The sequence below is a fragment of the Piliocolobus tephrosceles genome, chromosome 14, assembly GCF_002776525.5.
Source record: "Piliocolobus tephrosceles isolate RC106 chromosome 14, ASM277652v3, whole genome shotgun sequence".
In the NCBI taxonomy this organism is placed as follows: Eukaryota; Metazoa; Chordata; class Mammalia; order Primates; family Cercopithecidae; genus Piliocolobus; species Piliocolobus tephrosceles.
Window position 1 is genome coordinate 84427061 of NC_045447.1, and position 19413 is coordinate 84446473.

At 45.9% G+C, this 19413-nt stretch overlaps 1 protein-coding gene across 1 annotated transcript in view; it reads right to left on the minus strand.

Annotated features, from left to right (window-relative positions):
• Positions 1 to 19139, minus strand: part of KLF9 (Kruppel like factor 9) — a 30316-nt gene extending 11177 nt beyond the window's left edge. The window contains exon 1 of the mRNA XM_023213255.2: positions 17345 to 19139. Coding sequence (XP_023069023.1) covers positions 17345 to 17849 — 505 coding nt within the window. The 5' untranslated portion in view covers positions 17850 to 19139. The remainder of the gene's footprint in view (positions 1 to 17344) is intronic.
• Between the last annotated feature and the right edge of the window lie 274 nt (positions 19140 to 19413).

A 19413-nucleotide genomic window follows, 5' to 3' on the forward strand; every position in this document is an offset into this window, starting at 1 on the left:
GCTTTGTGGTGCACACCTACAGTCCCAGCTACTCAGGAGGCTGAGGTGGGAGGATCACTTGATCTCTGTGAGACAGAGGTTGCAGTGAGCTGAGATCGTGTCACTGCACTCCAGTCTCGGTGACAGAGCCAGACCTTGCCTCTAAAATAAATAAATAAATAAACAAACAAATGAACAAATACATAAATAAAATACTAATGACCAAGAAATAAATATGAAAATATATTCAATCTCACAATTAATCAAAACATGCCAATGAAGACACCAGCAAGATATCTGTGAGGTCAGTGAAAACGTTAAAAAATCTGTTTATACCAACCATTGGTGCAGGCATGAGGAAACAGGCCCTCCACCACACTGCTGGGATGTATAATCAATCCAGGGCCATCTGGCAATATTCTCCTGCAGATTATTTTTGGCAATTAATTTGATAATAATTAGATAGAGACACGAAAAGGGATACCAGCATTGCTCATGAGAGCTAAAAGGTAGTAGTAACAACTTAAATGCTCAACAATAAACGGCTGGTTTAATACATACAGTATGTCCTTACAGGGGACTAATATGTACCTGTGAAAAAGGTACCAGACTGTTATATAATGAAATGGGAAGATGTTAGCCATACACTACTAACTGAGAAGAATGATGAATGATCAGCTGCATAAGTGTGTGAATATATATGGAGAGAAAAAATCCTGTTGCCTCCAAAATGTGGGCTGAGTGAGGTGGTTCACGCCTGTAATCCTAACACTTTGGGAGGCTGAGGCAGGAGGACTATTTGAGGTCAGGAGTTCAAGACCAGCTTGGGCAACACTGTAAGACCCCATCTCTACTATAACTTAAAATTTAAAAAAAATTTTTTTAAGTAAAAAGAATATACACAACATTTGAACAGTTACTATCTACCTCCAGTGAGGAGATAAAGAATAACTTATACTTCCTTTTGTAATTTTTCCCTATGTTTTCTGATTTTTTAAACAGTGAATATAAATTTCTCTTAGGAGAAAAGGTAGGAAAACATTATTTTAATATTTTTTAAAAGTCTTACTGAAAACAGCGGTACATCTGAGTTTAAACCGTTCCACAAATGGCTTGATCAAGAATATATTCCAGGCCAGGCATGGTGGTTTATACCTGTAATCCCAGCACTTTGGAAGGCTGAGGAGGGAGGACTGCTTGAGGCCCAGAGTTCAAGACCAGCATAGGCAACACAGTGAGACCTCATCTCTTAAATTTTTAAAGGAATATTCCATGGACATGGAAGTGGAGGGCAGGGGGTGCTTGATTTTCTACTGAGAAATGACTGGACACTTCAGTAATTGATCCATGACCAAAGAGAGGAGAAGAGTCATTTTTGTCTTCTTCTCAAATTTATTGTCAGAAAGTCAGAAACTTCCTGGCCCAGTGTGATGGCTCATGCCTGTAATCCAGCACTTTGGGAGGCCAGGGCAGGTGGATCACTTGAGGTGAGGAGGTTGAGACCATCCTGGCCAACATGGCGAAACCCCGTCTCTACCAAAAATACAAAAATTAGCCAGGCGTGGTGGCACACGCCTGTAATCCCAGCTACTCGGGAGGCTGAGGCAGGAGAATCGCTTGAACCCAGGAGGTGGAGGTTGCAGTGAGCTGAGATCATGCCATTGCACTCCAGCCTGGGTGACAGAGTGAGACTCAGACTCAAAAAAAAAAAAAAAAAAAAAAAAAAAAGGAGAAAGTCAGAAACTTCCTGAATATACTATATCTGTTTTCTCACTCCTCTATTTCCACCTCTCCTACTTTTTCCATATGTGAAAGGGACATGGCCCTCTTATGAGAACGGACAGGAACCTTCCTTCAGAGGCGGAAATGCACAAACAGCAACAGTAGGGTTGCCCAACAAAGGAGCATCCTTGTTAGAAAGCAGATGAGGAGTCAGATCGTGAAGAAGTGCAAAGATCTGAGTCTAAGAAAGTGTTTTTTTCGTGGGCCAGGCTGGTGGGGCATGCATCCACATAGACCTGCCCTGACCCTAGGCCTCAAGCACCCCATTGTCCATCACCATCTGGCTTCCCTCCCCACCAGAAAGCAATGTTGACATGCAGGTATGAAACATGAACAGTTGCTTTTTTCCCATTCTCCATTACCCTCATGTGCAGAACCACCAATACACATTACAGAAGAGGTGTGCAGGCCGTTCCTGGGGACAGACGAGTCCACATTTTTCTGCATACATCATTTCAATGAACACTGAACTCAAAAATCATTCATTCAAAAGTCTCCTGTTTAGCAGAAATATTGCTTTGCATATAGATGTTTTGAATGAATAAAAATGTTAGATAGGCTTTGTAAGAATAATCCTGCCTGAATGCCATCCCATCATATTACTACCATTTGCTTCTGACCTCTCACTGAATCCTTTTTGTGATTTGGCTTCCGTTTATATTTTATTTGTTGATACAACAGAGACAGTGTAGGGCTTAGGTGTGAGATTTTACTTCTGGATCTCTGTGTTTATCTGTAGAAAGCAACTTGTCCTATGCTTTAGGTTCTGAAATGGTAAGTGGGTGTGTCTGTGACATCTGTATGCAGCACTTCCTCCTTTAAGCATGCTGGAGTCTAAGAAGCAAGCCTATCCAAATATCATTCACAGGTTCCCAGCCTCAGCTATCTGTGAGATAGCACATGTGGTCCCAGCAGACCTCAAACAAAAGACAGCAGACAACAGAATTTTTTTTTTTTTTTTTTTGAGATGGAGTCTTGCTCTGTCACCCAGGCTGGAGTGCAGTGGCGCAATCTTGGCTCACTGCAACCTCCGCCTCCCGGGTTCAAGCAATTCTTGTGTCTCAGCCTCCCAAGTAGCTGGGATTACAGGCACCTGCCACCATGCCCAGCTAATTTTTGTATTTTTAGTAGAGACAGGGTTTCACCATGCTGGCCAGGCTGGTCTTGAACTCCTGACCTCAGGTGATCCTCCTGTCTTGGCCTCCCAAAGTGCTGAGATTACAAGCATGAGCCACCGTGCCCGGCTGACAACAGATTCTTGACTCTTTAGGTTCTTGATTCAGTGAAAGCTATACATTTTTTTTTTTTTTCCTGTGAGGCAAGGTCTTGCTCTGTCACCCAGTGACATGATCTCAGCTCACTGCAGCCTCAACCTCCCAGGCTCCAGTGATCCTCCCACCTCGACCTCCCAAGTAGCTGGACCACAGGTGCATGCCACCACACCCAGCTAATTTTGCTTAATTTTTGTATAGACAGGGGTCTCACTATGTAGTCCAGGCTGGTCTCAAACTCCTGGGCTCAAGTAATCCTCCTGCCTCGGCCTTCCAAAGTGCTGGGATTACAGGCATGAGCCACTGCACCTGGCCAAGAGCGGTCTTGAAGTCTCAGTTATATGGCCCTGCCTGAAAACTAAAAATAGTGCAGAGGCAAAATGCGGACCCTAAACATACATTTTTAACACAATGAAGATCTGCCTCGTGGTGTAGTGTGATAAAAGACCATATAAGTCAGAGTCACAGAATTTAGAGGTGGATGAAATCTTAGTGATCCTCCAAAGGCCCAGAGAGATGATGCAACCTCCCCACAACCACACAGCTAGCCCTTCAAAGACCAGATCCTGGCCCAGACTAGGTAATTCCCACCATCCCAGACTCTGCTGCCTCTGTCCAGCTAATTGTGGGAAAGATAGATAATAAATATCCACCTAGGCATTAAATATTGAACAAGATATAAATGCCTAATGGCAAAGCTATCCCAAGAACAGATTCTTGGAATCTTTGCATTTTTGATGATTTTTATCACCACGGAATTCAAACCTGTCACGTTTTAGATGAAGCCAACTCAGAGGGCAGATGACGTGCCCAAGGACGCCCTGCACAATAGTGTGTGACCAGATTAAAACCAGGTTTCAAATTGCTCCTTCAGTTTTATGTACAAAATGGGATTAGATGTGAAAGAAGAGCCCAGACTCAAACTAAAAGCACAGAGACTGACCTTTCACAGTGCCTTTTTTTCGAATTCTCTGCCTTCCAGGCCCTTCCTTCCATATGCGTTGCCTCGGGGGAGGGGGGGTGGTCAGACATAGTTTAGAATAAATAAGTTGCCACTGAGCTTTAATTTTCAAAGTAGCATTTAGAAAACTCATTTAACACTTGTGCTGGTGTCATGTCATTTTCCTTTTGAGAAACTGGAAACTCTGTTGCTATTATATTAATAAAGTTGGTGTTTATTTTCTGGTTTAAAAAAAAAAAAAAGTCCTTGAGCTTAAAAAACTCTCAATTTGCCAGATCTTCCAACTAAGACATGAGGGGCAGAAAAAGAAAAAGAGAAAGAGCTGGTAGGACTGTATTAGAGACACAGAGGTCTCTAAGAAGTGTCCAGGTCTTTATTCTCCTTGCAGAAACAGCCTTTGAGACATGCTTAGAGGAAGTGCCTGATACAAATAAGGCCCTCTTGGAAGCCCTGCACGGGCCGTGACACCTGAGGAGTTGGGGAGCTACAGCTGAGAGGGGTCTCAGTGTGTGCACCCTTCTAAGTGCAGGGTGGGGAAAAGGACTGCGTTCCTGAGCCCACAACTGTGCTGTTGGAGAAATCCACAAGAGGACTGGGTCACAGTGCAAGGATCTAACACCTAGAGCCACTGATGTCAGCCTGTGAGGATGGGGACACAGGCAAGTGCATGACAGACACCTCAGTGGACATCATCACAAGGTCAAAGGACAGCATGCAACATGGCTGGCTCTCCCATGAGGCTGAAACAAGGGATGAGCCCCATGCCCACCAAACAGAAGATCACTCTCAGGGGAAGGAAAGGCAAGGGACGCCAAATCAGAGAGAGAGAACCTGATTTTGCAAACATTTAGCCAAAAGAGAATATAATTTAATACGGAAGTAACTGAGACCCTGAATTGCCAAGAAAAAGATTGTCCCCCAGCAGCAGAAATGGAGAGACTGATGCCTGATTAGTCAACATCTACTCTAGCTGCTGGGCTGTGGCATTCATAAGGACTCGCGGTGAAAAGTGATGCCACTCCAACAAGTGTTTCATCCAGCTTTTTCCCTCTGGGCTCAGCCTCTGCACACTGTATGCACACTGTATGGTATGTAACCCCCACACCACGGTATGGCTGCAGTGACCATAAATCCTACTCAGACATGCCACATGGGCCACCAGCAGCTTTTCAAGCTTTTAACCCTTCTACTCCTGGGATGAAGTGAGCCAGTAAGTCACATGGCTTGGTGTTTGGCACCAAAGACCGCAAAGAACTGCAGGTCGGAGCTGTCCACCCTTCACAAAACAGCCCCCACTCAACCCTCCCCGAGATCTCAGAGAAGGAATATAGTCTCCTCTTTGAGCATGTATTCCATTCAAAACATGCCCGAAGGCATCAGTCACTTTTATGCGGTTTTTGTTAAGTTGTTTAAAAGGCATGTATGCCTTTGGGCATGTTTTGAAATTTAGGAGCAAGCAGGACTTTGAGAAGAAATGCCTCGGTTAGGCTGGGTGTAGGCCTGTAATCCCAACAGTTTGGGAGACTGGGGCAGGAGGATCACTTGAGGCCAGGAGTTCGAGACCAGCCTGAGCAATATAGCAAAATCTCATCTCTAAAAGAAAAATAAAAACATTTTTTTTTAATTAGCTGGGCATGGTGGTGCGTGCCTGTGGTCCCAGCTATTCAGGAGACCTAGGTGAGAGATCACTTGAGCCAAGGAGCTTAAGGATGCAATGAGCTATGATTGTGCCACTGTACTCCAGCCTAGGCAACAGAGCGAGACCCTGTCTCAAGAAATCCAGCCTGGCCAACATGGTGAAACCCCATCTCTACTATAAATACAAAAATTAGCTGGGTGTTGTGGCTCACGCCTGTAATCCCAGCACTTTGGAAGGCCAAGGCGGGCAAATCACTTAAGGTCAGAAGTTCGAGACCAGCCTGGCCAACATGATGAAACCCTGTCTCTACTAAAAATACAAAAATTAGCTGGGTGTGGTGGCTGGCACCTGTAATCCCATCTACTTGGGAGGCTGAGGCAGGAGAATCATGTGAACCCGGGAGGCGGAGGCTGCAGTGAGCAGAGATTACACCACTGCACTCTAGTCAGGGCAACAGAGCGAGACTCCGGCCCCCCCAAAAAAAGAAAAAAAAATAGTCTTGCTAGCAGTGGCTCACGCCTGTAATCCCAGCACTTTGGGGGGGCAAGGTGGGTGAATCACATGAGGCCAGGAATTCGAGACCAGCCTGGCCAACATGGTAAAACCCGTCTCTACTAAAAATACAAAAATTAGCTGGGTGTAGTGGCACGTGCCTGTAGTCCTAGCTACTCAGGAGGCTGAGGCAGGAGAATAACTTGAATCTGGGAGGCAGAGGTTGCAGTGAGCGAGATCATGCCACAGCACTCCAGCCTGGGCAACAGGGTGAGACTGTCTCAAAAAAAAATAAATAAAAATAAAAAAATAAAATAAAATCAATTACAAAAAAAAAAAAGAAAAAGAAATGCCTCAAGTTAGAGAAAATAGCCTGTGTTTTTCACACTGGGAACCCCCACTTCAGTGCAATAATGCTCACTGAATAAGCATTTTGGGGCTGGCCATGGCTATGGATTGCAATACGAGAGAAAGCCAGATGCTTGGTTGTCATTCTGCTTATTTTCATTAAAATGGTAATGGTACAAAACTACTGTAGAATTACGGTAGCACAGGGAGTTAAGTCACTTTTATGCGTTTTTGTTAAGTTATTTTTAAGCTCGACTTTTTGCCTCTTATGATTTATTACAGTGTTTTTCTTGGGCACTGTGCACACTGAATACATTTCTGAACCTCAATGGGAACTGCCATATAAATAGCTCATCTTTGTACAGACTAGGCTTTTATCTATTAGCACATAGGGTAATAAGTGTTCCTGTAAACATGATTTGTTTCTCTAGACATTAAAATGGACAGACTGGAATTAAAACTAAGTCAATGGCTTTGAAGTTCACCCTGCTGCTGTTATACTTGTTCCATGTGAGGCTTTTGGTATCGGCTTCTAGAACATCCACTCAGGAGGACCAGTGGGTGTTTGCCTAAGCATATGTAATACCTGTCAAAACCATCTATCTTCTGCAAGACCCTTCTGTACCTTCACTTATGGCCTATCTGTCTTTCAGGCTGAACTCCAGAGATAGTTCAGAGCTCTTTCCCATCAAAAGGAAGAAAAATATATAGAAAAAAATTATCGTACTGTTTGCCTGTCATTTTGTCAAACTCTATTCTTTGGAAAATCCTGTTGGTAGTTCTAAATGGGATGATAGCCGGGCATGGTGGCTCACAGGGGTAATTCCAGCACTTTGGGAAGCTGATGGGGGTGGATCACCTGAGGTCAGGAGTTCAAGACAAGCCTGGCCAACCTGGTAAAACCCCATCTCTACTAAAAATACAAAAATTAGCCTGGCATGGCGGTATGTGACTGTAATCCCAGCTATTTGGGAGGCTGAGGCACCAGAATGGCTTAAACCCGTGAGGTGGAGGTTGCAGCGAGCCGAGATCGTGCTGCTGCACTCCAGCCTGGGCAGCAGGGCGAGACTTTGTCTCAAAAAAATACAAATAGAAATAAATAAATAAATAAATAAATAAATAAATAAATGGGACGATGGAGTGAATAGGTGTTGGTTTTGCCTGTCTGGCATTTGTTCCCTTTTGAATAATAAATAACACATTAAATTTCCTTTTGGCAACAACTCCTTCCCCATTCTGGGTACATGTAATTCCAGGGAGGGTGACCCCACACCTCCAGACCCAGAGATTGGATGTGACCCAGTCATGCCATAGTGATTCATTTCAGGGATGGGGCACACAATCTGAACTAGTCGTAGAGCTTAAAGCCTGGAACTTTTGCTGGAATCATTGGGAACGGAAAACTGTTTTTCCTTGGGGCTTGCTTAAGTGGCAGGATATGAGTCTGGAACTGTGGGCAGCCATCTCACCACTATTTGGAGACAGCCCTGCCAACCCCATGAATGAGGCCATAGCAAAAGGCAGCAAAACTGAGCCAGAGAGGCAGACACTGAGTGCCTGTATCCACAGACACCGAAACGAGAGCTACCCCTAGATGTGTTTGTAACCTGAACCAATAAAGTTTCATTTTTTTTCTTATTAAGCCAGTCCCTGTTCGGATTCTGTTGTCCCGACCAATACAGCTTTGGGCCCACAACCAGGTTATTTTTCAACGGGAAGGAAGCAGCTTCTGGATAACTATGGAAAATACAGAGTAGGTGTGGTCAGAGTCCAAGATTTCTGCTGACACTCCTAACCGAGGTTCGTGAAAACCAACCACGAGCCAGAGTTAGAACAACAAAAGAGTAGACAGCTGAAGACTGGTGGCTCTGGGACCAAACCCAAGAGAAACACTTAAAACACAGGGTCTCTTCCCACTGGCGGAAACCCAAGGGGTCCAGATCAGCAAGCATTCGTGCCCAACTCCACCCACCTAGAGACAGACTAGGAAAATTCCAGTGTAACCTTGAACTAGGTTAACTAACGCCCAGTCTGATTCCTCCTATTAAATGAGAATAGCACCTTTCTACCTCACAGGATTGCTGTTGAGTTTAAATGTGACAATGCATGTAAACCATTTAGCTTGGAACCAGACATATAATAAATGTAAGATATTATCATTATTACCACTATTAGTCACAAAATCCAAGGTGCCTGGTACCAGCATTTTACATAGCTTTTTGCAGGTAAGTCACTCAATAAATAATTTAAGTGAACGAGATGGCCAGGTGCAGTGGCTCACGTCTATAATCCTAACACTTTGGGAGGCTGAGGCGGGCAAATGGCTTGAGCTCAGAAGTTTGAGACCAGCCTGGACAACATAGTGAAACCCAGTCTCTACAAAATATACAAAAATAGGCCAGGCGTGTACACCTGTGGTCCCAGTTACTTGGGAGGCTGAGGTGGGAGGATTGCTTGAGTTGGGGGCAGGGGGAAGTGGGAGAGTGCAGAGAGAGCCAAGATCCTTCATGCCACTGCACTCCAGCCTCGGTGACAGAGTGAGACTGAGTCTCAAAATAACAATAATAATATTGATAATAATAACAAATAATTTAAGTGAATGAGGCAGTGCTGGACTAATCTGGAATTCTCAACAAAAATTCTAGGAATCAAGGGTTTCCTGGACATGCATATAAATTCTTTATTTTTAATTATAATGGTGTGCTAAATGATTTAAACACCTCATCTGAATTAAGCCTCATAACAACTTCATAAATATGTAATTACTGAGCTCCATTTTACAGATGAGAAACCTGAGGCTCAGAGAAGGTAAGTGGAGCCTGAGTTGTCATAAATAGAATGGTGGAGACAGGATTCAAAAACCCATGTCTGAGGGACCCGAAGGCCTGTGCTCTGACGACTGTCTGCTGTCTCTGTACTGAAGGTAAAGGCCCCTCACATTCCAGTTCCTCAGTCTTGGCTGTTCAATATGAAATGGGTCCGGCCTTCCTCTTCCTTTCTAACGGACTGTCTTATCAAAGCTAGCTCTCTGGAAGACAGAGATGGTGAAACCTTTTCTTCTGCCTCTGTTTCTTTGGGCCAAGATGATCTGTAACTTTGCTCCCAGTTCTAAAATGTCCAAAGAGAGACTTCTGTGTTTTTGTCCCTTGCCTATTCCACTGGTTCCCACTTTGGTTCAAGTCAGGTCCTTTGGGAGACACTCCCTTCCACAACGACGGAGGCTCAACTTGGAAAAATGTTCTAACTTCATTGAAGACGTAACGCCACGGACTGCATTTCAAACCCTTGTCATTAATTTTGTATGGCTTAAGCTCCCATCTCTTATTTTAATCTATTTAAATAAATGTCCCCACTTTTTAAAAAGACTCAATCTGGCCAGTTAAGGATTGGTTTTTCTCCTGTTCAAATTCTCCTAGATTCCTTTTTCCTGTTCAAATTTGTGATCATTCTCAGTTTCATTAAAAAATAAACAAAGTCAAAGGCCCAGTAGCAGCAGCTCTGGCTTACATCATGAGCAAACTGGTTCTCTCAGCTCTAGAACCTTTAGATTTCAGATCCGGATTCTTCACTTCTCATCTCAGGATTCCGAAGTCAATTATGCCACACTAGAAACTGAGATTAAAAGAGAAGCCTTCGGGCACACCATCAAAAAGGCTTTGGACACACACAGCAATGAATGCCCTGGGAAGGTACCATGTATTTAAAAAAAAAAAAAAAAAAAAAAATGGGTGCATTTCACTCCTTCGGTGGGGATCACATCCTTATGAATAATAATGTTAGTCCTATTATTTGCTGAGGGGACTGCTTGAGGCTGGGATAAAACAAATGTTTACTCGTGGCCTTAATGCATCAAAAAGGTATTAAAGTTTCAGGATTCCGGGTAGGCAGTGGTAGGAAACCTCTCAGCAGCTCTGCCTTGGACTGTTTCAGAGAGTGCTGCTCCCATAAAAAGGGCATAGGCCACCCTACCTAACTCCACCTCTGCCCTTTCACTTGGTTAACTCCATGAAGCAGCTCTTTAAGGTGAAAAAGAAAAATGTTAATGTCCCAGGAGAGCAAGGGGGGAAAAGAATTCAAATGAAAGTACTGCAAAGAATTCAAAAGGAAGGAAAAATTCCTAGGCACCCACAGAGCCAAGCTTGAAGCTAGGGGCTTTAGCATGTTCTGCTGACAAATGCTTCCAACTACCTAGTACCCTCATGAGCTGGTGAGGCTCTGGGAGATTACACAGTATGACCACTCCCATGCTAGTCAAGGCAGAGAGGTGGCTTTTGAACCCTGGTAGTGTGCTTTGAAGCCCTCCAAGTCCCCCCAAAACGTTTCAAGAGAATAATCCCCATCTCTCTGAGAGAGGGTGGGGATGTGCTTTCTTAAAGACAAAATGATGGATGTGATGACCTCCCAAGGTCACTTCCAACCTCCAAGTTCTATTCTTTTGATACTAACAACTGCTGCCACCAAGTGCTCTGAGTTAAGCCTAGGCCTGTGACTAACTTCCAACAAAAAGTGGGGCGGAGAGAGAGAGCCAGTATTGCTCAAAGACCACTGAAAGAGGATCTCACTTCTTTCCCTTTTTAACCATCTGTGGGGTTTTTTTCTTCGTCTTCCTTTTGCCCCTCCTTTCTGCGTGTGTTGCATAGAAACAGAAAGTGCCTTTGTACCAATTACTAGGCACTAATTTACGCTCTTCAGTGGGCGCTGGGCTTGCTGGAGAAACATTAGGAAAAGGTGGGAGGGTCGGATGTGGGGGAGGATTCTAGCAGTGGAGGAAGGAATGGCATGCTACAAGCTTTTTCTCCAAGCCTGAGAACAGCCAAGGGGAAAGAGAGAGAGAGAGAGAAAAAAAAGAACACGGAAGATTTGGAAGTCAAGACTAACAAATGCGACAAAGCTTTTTTTTTTTTTTTAATGAAGAATGGTAATGATCATAAGGCATTCAGAAATCAAACTGATGGGATAGAAAGCAGGCTCCAACTAGAGCATGTCAGATTGTTTTAGGGGCTTCTGAAAGAGTGAAGACCGGGAAATCATCCGCCCACTTTTCTTCTCAATGAACTTATTAAGGAAAACCATTGTCAGCCATTTTCCCAATATGTCATATGATGTTTCTCCCTGGGAAGTTCAATTTGGGAATTTCCCACAGATGTTGCAGAATGACTAGTCCTTGGGATAAGCGTCAACAATTGAGACAGGAATGTAAATCTGACCCTCATGTTCAGAATCCAAGAATTCATTTCCCTCAGCTTACATCTTTGTGTCTGAAGGTAATTGGGTGTCACCATTCAAGCGGCACTGTATTTACTCTGGTATCTCCCTCTCTCACGCAGGAACCCACTTATATCCTTGCCCTCTCTCTTCTTACCACCCACAAAAGATGTGAGAGGAAAATCAAGGGAAACAGTGTGCGTACTCTGTAATCTGACCCCACTTGTGTTTTCTATTGTGAAACAGTAATCTTGCCAGCAGAAGATTCTCAGAGGCTCCCTGACTTTGTCTTTGCTAGGGCAGATAGATGGAGGATGACCCAGGACACGCAGGAAATGAGGGAAGAAAGGCAACTGGCGGCTCCTACCTTGCCACTAGCAATAAGAACTGTAGGGTTCTGACAGCCTACAGCCCCAGGGTCAGATTTCTCAGGCTGAAGAATAGTTTGGGCATCTTTCACTTGATTCAAGGGAGTTTTAGCCTCTTGTCTAAAACCCAGAAGCAAACCCTATAGCAAACCCATCTTCTATAGCTAGAAGCTATGTGTATGCAGCCTTTTGCATAGCTTGTTATTCTTCCCTAACAGGATACTTCATATCACTCCTATTGCTGAGTGGGGTGGGGCAGTACCATCTCCCAGGGGGCAAAAATTGGTTCTGTGACAGGTGAAAAAGTCTTAGCTATTACGATTTGTCGCTTTCAGAAAGGGGCATAGTCCATAAACAGCTCAAGTATATATGTGGAATTAAAATGTAATGGAGGAGGCCAGGCGCAGTGGCTCACGCCTGTAAGTCCAGAACTTTGGGAGGCCGAGGTGAGCAGATCACTTGAAGTTAGGAGTTCGAGACTAGCCTGGCCAACATGGTGAAACCCTGTCTCTACTAAAAATGCAAAAAATTAGTCGGGTGTGGTGGCACACACCCATAATCCCAGTTACTCTGGAGGCTGAGGCAGGAGAATCAGTAATGGAGGGGTCAATTATGGAAAAAGGGTAGAGAAACAGTTACCTGTGCAAGCCCCCCTCAGGCCTAGTTGTAAATCTATGTTGGATGAAGCAAGTTGGGTTATGAAATGCCATTCCCTATCACTCTGAGGAGCCCTCTGGAAAGAAAAATGGGGTAGAGATAATGTGTCCCTAAGGATCCAGGCACAGGGCTTCCATTCCACTAACGAAGAGAAGAGATGGCAGAAAGGGCTGGGCAGGGCCTGCTTAATGGGTGGCCAAGCAAGCTAAGGCTCTCTAGTCTAGGGTAAAGCCTTGCCCTGTCTCTAAGGCCCCACCTCCCAGGCAATGAAGGTGAGTTTTTCCTCATACCTCTGATGACATCAGACTCTCCTTGACCAAACAGTTGACTCCAAAGCCTTTTACAGTAATTAAGGGAGAAGAGTGCAAGAAGCTCAGGGCAACCTCATGCCTTTAAGCAAAATTCCCACCTAAGTTAGAGTTGGCCAGAGATGAACATTCCTAGAGGGGCCAAAAAAAATCTGTTTTCCATAGTGGAGGACAACCTCTACTACAGAGACTGTCCAGGTCCCTCACACCAAGTATGCCAAGGATCCCAAGAATGTGTTCGAAGAGGCTAAGGAGAAGCACAAGCCGCCACTCGGGGCTTTTGTAGCTCCCATCTCTCCTGGTTTTTTATGAGCCTCTTTTTGCACTATATATATATATACACACACACACACACACTGAATATATATATATATATGCACACACACTGAATGTATATATACTGAAAAATATTTTTTCATAGAACTCGGGTGTGATGTTGGAATTTGGGGTTTTCTCATCTTCAGAATCCTATAACCAGTGTTATCAAACCCAACCCATTGTCAACACCTGACGATAGCTGACTTAAGCCCCTCCAAAAAGAGAATAAGATGGCACCTGGCATGCATAGAAACAAGGCCTAAGGTTTCTATCATCCGGATATCAACCCAGCATGATTCAACATCAGCCTATTCTGATGACTTCTGAGCTGGAATTAGAATGTAGTTGTTTCCTTCTCCAAACGATAACACTGCCTTTACCACCCACCCCCCAAAATCTGCCCATACTCTACGTGAAGGGTATGCGCAAAGTCAGGAGACTTAGGATAAACTTCATGTTAATTACATTTTCAAATAATATGCTTGATATATTTTCATATAAAATACTCCAATAGTTCTAAAATTAATCTGAAACAGTACAAATACATCATAAAGTGTCCAAAAAGTCTGGAAACAGGAAAAACAGTATATTTGTTGCATCTTTTTTTCTTTAGATTAACAATGGATCCACTGCTTAAACTTCAGGGGTATGTCACCGGAAAAGAGCTGCTCTGGTTGAAGAAAAACAAACTGAACACACTATTTGAAAATGTAAATTAACATACTGCTTAAAAATAAGTTTATCTGCCGGGCGTGGTGGCTCACGCCCATAATCCCAGCACTTTGGGAGGCGGGCGGATCACAAGATCAGGAGATCGAGACCATCCTGGCTAACACAGTGAAACCCCGTCTCTATTAAAAATATAAAAAATTAGCCGGGCGTGGTGGCGGGCGCCTGTAGTCCCAGCTACTCGGGAGGCTGAGGCAGGAGAATGGCGTGAACCCGGGAGGCGGAGCTTGCAGCGAGCCGAGATCGGCAGGGCTGCACTCCAGCCTGGACGACAGAGCAAGACTCCGTCTCAAAAACAACAACAACAACAACAAACAAGTTTATCCAGTGTTTCCTGATTTTTGAGGTGAAGTTCTGTATATTATACACAAACTACAGGACCCAGCATTTCTCAAGGGGCTACTGTGTGTGGAACCCTACTAGGTGCTTTATAGATGTTATCTTTGCACAAGAACCTGTGACTTGAGGATAATAGCCCTATCTTGTGGATTAAGAAAGTGAGGCTTAAACAAAGCAGAGGTTGCAAACTTAAAGGCTAAAAGACATCATGTAAATTATTAAAATACAAGGTACTGCCCCCATATCATGATCAGTTCAAGCCAATTGTTGCTAGGCTGGAATTCAGGCCCAGTTTTGCCAGATCTTTTGATTTTTCCAGACAAGTCAGAAATCTGGACTCATGCCACAATCCTCTGATTTTTAGATGTTGGTAACTAATTAAACTTTTATAAACCCTGTGTTGGCCAAGCCAAACAAATCTGCAAAGCCAATTCAGCAGCAAGCCTCCAGTTTGCAAACTCTGAATTAAAGTAACTTGCTTACGGTCTCAAAGGAAAACACAATAGGACAAATCAGAACCCAGCTCAGTCGGCTTCAACTGTGTCTTTCCTCCCAGCACACTACAGAAGTAGCAGCACTGAATTAGAAGAAAATCTGTTTGAATGATTCAACTTCTAAAGCTGGTGTAGAAGTGGTCTATGGAAGTGGCAGCTGTATGTGTCTCTATAAGGAAGTGAGCAAGCTGGAGGGTTTCTTACAGGAACATTAGCAGCACTGAACAAGGGGGTGTGGCAGGGAGTTCAGCTCTTAAAATCTTCACAGAACGCAGACATTCCAATGCCATCTCTGCCCACCTTCTTAATTTAACACCAGCAGAAAGAAAATTAGGAAAGCTCCTTACCCTACCCTAAAGTCAATTTAAATTCAAGTTGTATCTGAAACTTCCAAATGCATGAGACCTCCAAGTCTCTTATTTAAAGTAACCTTAACACATACCTCCACTAGCAGGAATACACTTCTGACAATATTAACCCAGGCTGAGGTTTTGTTCAACCATGCACTAAGATTAGAGATCCCCAAAACATAGACACCTGCAATCGCCATATCCCTAGGTTCAAAGGACTGTAGCACTTAAAGCTGAATGAACATCTCACTTCGTTTTCCACTCCTGACTGGGAAAAAGGTTCTCGTGAAGCAGCTGAGCCGAATGACTTGCCTTATGGAGAATTAAGGAGCAGCACGCATGCACGCACACATAAGCAGCCATTTCTATAAATGCCTGAGAAAAATCACTCAGCCGAATGGCCCAGAACGCTGGAAACCCTATTCCTGAGTCGGACAGACTCTGGCAGCTCACAGAGGCACTGCAGGCCTCCCTGGCTGCACGACTGGGCAGCTCCCTGAAGGAGAAAATGTCTTTGCTCAAGGTGGCAGTGGGTGCCGATGGGAACAACTGAACTCGGGGAATATGGCTGACACAGCCAGGCCCGCCCAGCAGCTGTTGGTGAGTAACATCCTCCGGTTAATACACCCCTACTTCACCCCCAGAGCCACACTAAAGGTCACATCCCCCAACACAGGCACATGCCTTTCAGCAACCTTACAGACACAAACCTTAAAACGTGCTGTTTTATGGCAACCTAGATGATGACCCGAAACAGAACCTAATTTTGCATTAACCATGGAGGAAATTCAGTCTGATTCCGGTGCCAGCAGCCACCTCCACAAGAAGAAGTTTCCAAAGGAAATGGAATGAGAAGCAGTTATGTGACCTTTCTTTTAAAAAGGAAAGCAAAACAAAACAAAAAACCCCAATCAAGTATCATTTTTTTTCCGTGTATCATTTTTAAACCACAGGCCCAAGATCTCATCTTAAAAGTATCGAAGTATTACACCAAAAAATGACAACACTTTTCCAACTAACTCCAACAATACCCTCTCAAACACGGTGTCACAGGACAGAAGCAAAAGGCTTATCTGAGAGGACCAAGCCCCGCTACCTCATCTGAATGGCGTTTGTAAAAGAAGCGTTCGGAAGATGGTCAGACTGCATATCCAAATGTGAATGCTTTCCAACTTTCACCGTGCATGTTAAACACAACCAAGAGAACTAGATGACCCAGGTCCCTGCAAGTCTCCAACGCCCATTTTAAAAGGCAGATAGATGTCTTTCTGGCCACATTCTTGTCCGGCCCTTCCTCTCATCCTCCCTGGGAGGAACTATTCCCTGAGGCCTCCAGAACCGCCCAACATTCATTACCAAGGTTGACCTCCGGCAAGGACCACACCTCCCTGCAAACCGCCTGATTCAGGGGTGGAGGGTGCGACCTAAGTCACATGGCCAAAAAAAAAAAAAAAAAAAAAAAACTCAGCTCTGAAATCTGGCTCATTAGGAAGGCTAATGAGTGAAGTTAACCACCATTACTTGATCAAACTCCTCTGCTCCCTGAAGCAGGGTTATTTTAAACCTCTCGGGGGACTCCTGGCCAAATTTAAAACCACCTTGGCAAGCCCAGAAAAGTAGCAGGCATCCAGTTAAATGAGTCCTTAGTCATCCCTAAAAGGCTCGAAGTAAAGTGCGCCGCGTCCCCCCTCGGTTTCAACCACTTCTCTGCAACCCGACAAGGGAATTAAATAAAAGATACGCCATCTGACTTCCCCGCTGCCAGCGTCTTTCCCAGGTGGGGTGGCCCCACCGTCGCGGGGTGCGGGAGTCCCGGGGGCGGGGCGGGACAGGGGAGGGGCGGACACCACTCCCCGCGAAGCCAGGCACCACACTCGCTCTGCCCGCCAGTTTAAGGCTCTCGGTGGCTCCCGAAGGCCGGGGACAATTGAGAGAGTTAGCTTTCCGCCAATGCACATTTAAATTATTTAAAGAGTTAAACCGCATCTTATCCAACATGTTTGCACCCTTTCGGCCGAGTGCAGTGTCCCGAACGCCCAGGAACACTGCCTGGCCAAAGGTTAACTAACCCCAGAGCTCCGGGGGAGAGGGCGACGCCGCTAACCTGTATGCACTCTGTAATGGGCTTTGAGATGGGAGGATTTTCCATAGACTTTCCCACAGCCACTGTAGGGGCACTTGTGCCTCTTTTCGGAGGCGTGTTTCCCCTTCGCAGCCACTCCAGGGTGGAGGAGGGAGAGCGGGCTGGGCGCGCTGCCAGGATCCTGTCTCTCCTCCGGGCTGTGGGAAGGACTCGACCCAGATTCGGTGGTCACGTCGCTGTCGGATCCCATATCCTCATCTGGACTCTCCAGACTGTCGCTGCACACGGAGGGGGTCTGGATGGGTCGGTACTTGTTCAGGTCCAACAAGCTCTTGGCGATGGTGACCAGCGTGCAGTAATCCTTCCAGGTGTCCCCCGGGTCACCGTGCTCCTTGGTCACCTCGCGCTCAGGTAGTCGCAGCCGCTCGGCGTCCGGAGCGCCCCCATGCTCCGGCACCGCAGCGCGGTTCGAAATGGAAACCAGACACTGGGCAGCCACGAAGTCCATGTAGGCGGCCGCGGACATGGTGCGGGCGACGGCAGCCCAGGCGGCGCGGCCAAACTTGGCGGTGGCTGCGGAGGTTCGGCTCGCCCTGCCCTGGCCTCGGACGACGAACGCGGCGCGGCGCGGCGCGGCGGCCAAGGGGGCGGAGGCGCGGGGCGCTTCCGACTCGCAGGAGCGCCGAGGCGACCTCAGCCCCTCATCTTTACGTAACCGGCAGCGCCTCCGCACGCAGCATCCACGGCCCCGGGCTCCGCCGCGCCGCCGCCTCTAGCCGCCGCCCCTGCCCCGCGCGGGTCGCGATCCCCCGACGGGCGCGCCGGCCCCTCTGAGCCGGCTCCCTTGGAAAGATGCCACACGTGGCGGTCGCAAGTTTATTCGACTGAAAACGCCCCCGAGGCGCTGGGAGAGGAAACTGCAAGAGAGGTGCACGCCCTCGGCCGCCTCTCCGTCAAGCCAAAGCCCCAGGACATTCACCCGATCACCCCGACGCGGGTGGCCAGGGCCCCGCCGAGCGCCAGGTCTAAGAGACACTTTTTCCCGAGTCCACTGACGGCTTCTGAGCCCCTGCTCCGGCCGGTCCGCACCGTTCCGGCATTCTCTTGCTCAGTAACAATTTCGCAGAATCCCATCACGTCACAAACCAAACCCCCTCCAATTGGCCAGTGGGGAGGGTGATTCAACTCTGTTTACTTTCTCCCCCTGCCAGTCAGAACGGCCTTTCAGTGGAGAGGTGCGTCTAGAACTGAGGCGTGCGGCCAATCCGACTGTTCCGTTTCACTGCCTCGTGCTACCCCTACAGCCTCGAAAACTGACATTTAAAAGGGTAACAGCTGGGAGGCAGGGAAGGAGCAGCCGCACACTTTCGGAGTGCCTCGCGGTCCCGTGGTCGGTCCGGGCCTCCTGGCTCACGTTCCAGCTTGCGGAGCTCTAGGACACATCTTCCCTAGTCAGTTGCGCTCGTTCCTATGGCAAAAGAGAACTTCAGCTTCGGTTTTCCAGCTCCCAAACAGTTAAGTGACTTCCTGCAAACGCTACAGTCCCAGCAACCAGCCTTCCAATCAAAAGTAAGTTGGTTGATGTCACTGGCATTGGCTCGGCCAATCAGAAGGGCGTTCCGAAAGCAAGCGCTCCACACTTGTAAACGCGAAGAGCTCTAGTGAAACTGGACACATCTTTGTATTTTATGTTGCTGGTAGTAAATTTGAGTTATGGATGAGAGGACAGGGGTGATGAATAAACGCAGTATGAGTCTATAATTTAAAAAACCCCATTATGTCAGGATAAGTCCAAGAATAAACACAAATGAGTAAGAATTCGTTTCGTGATATATTTTTTTTGGATGCAGCGTACTTTGGGGCAGATGTTTAAAAATTCTTCCATCCAATACATTAACTATGACCAATTCATCTTAAAAAAGCAGTGCTAACAAAAGTTCTGGTTTTACAGCATAGCCTTTTTACTCCCTGAGATTCTTCCACTGAAATGTCCCATCTTTGCTTGTCATATCTCTTAATTCCTCTACTTCTCCGGTGCAATTTAGTCTAAATAAATTCTTTTTGCTTTATTTGGAAGCTATTTTTAACCC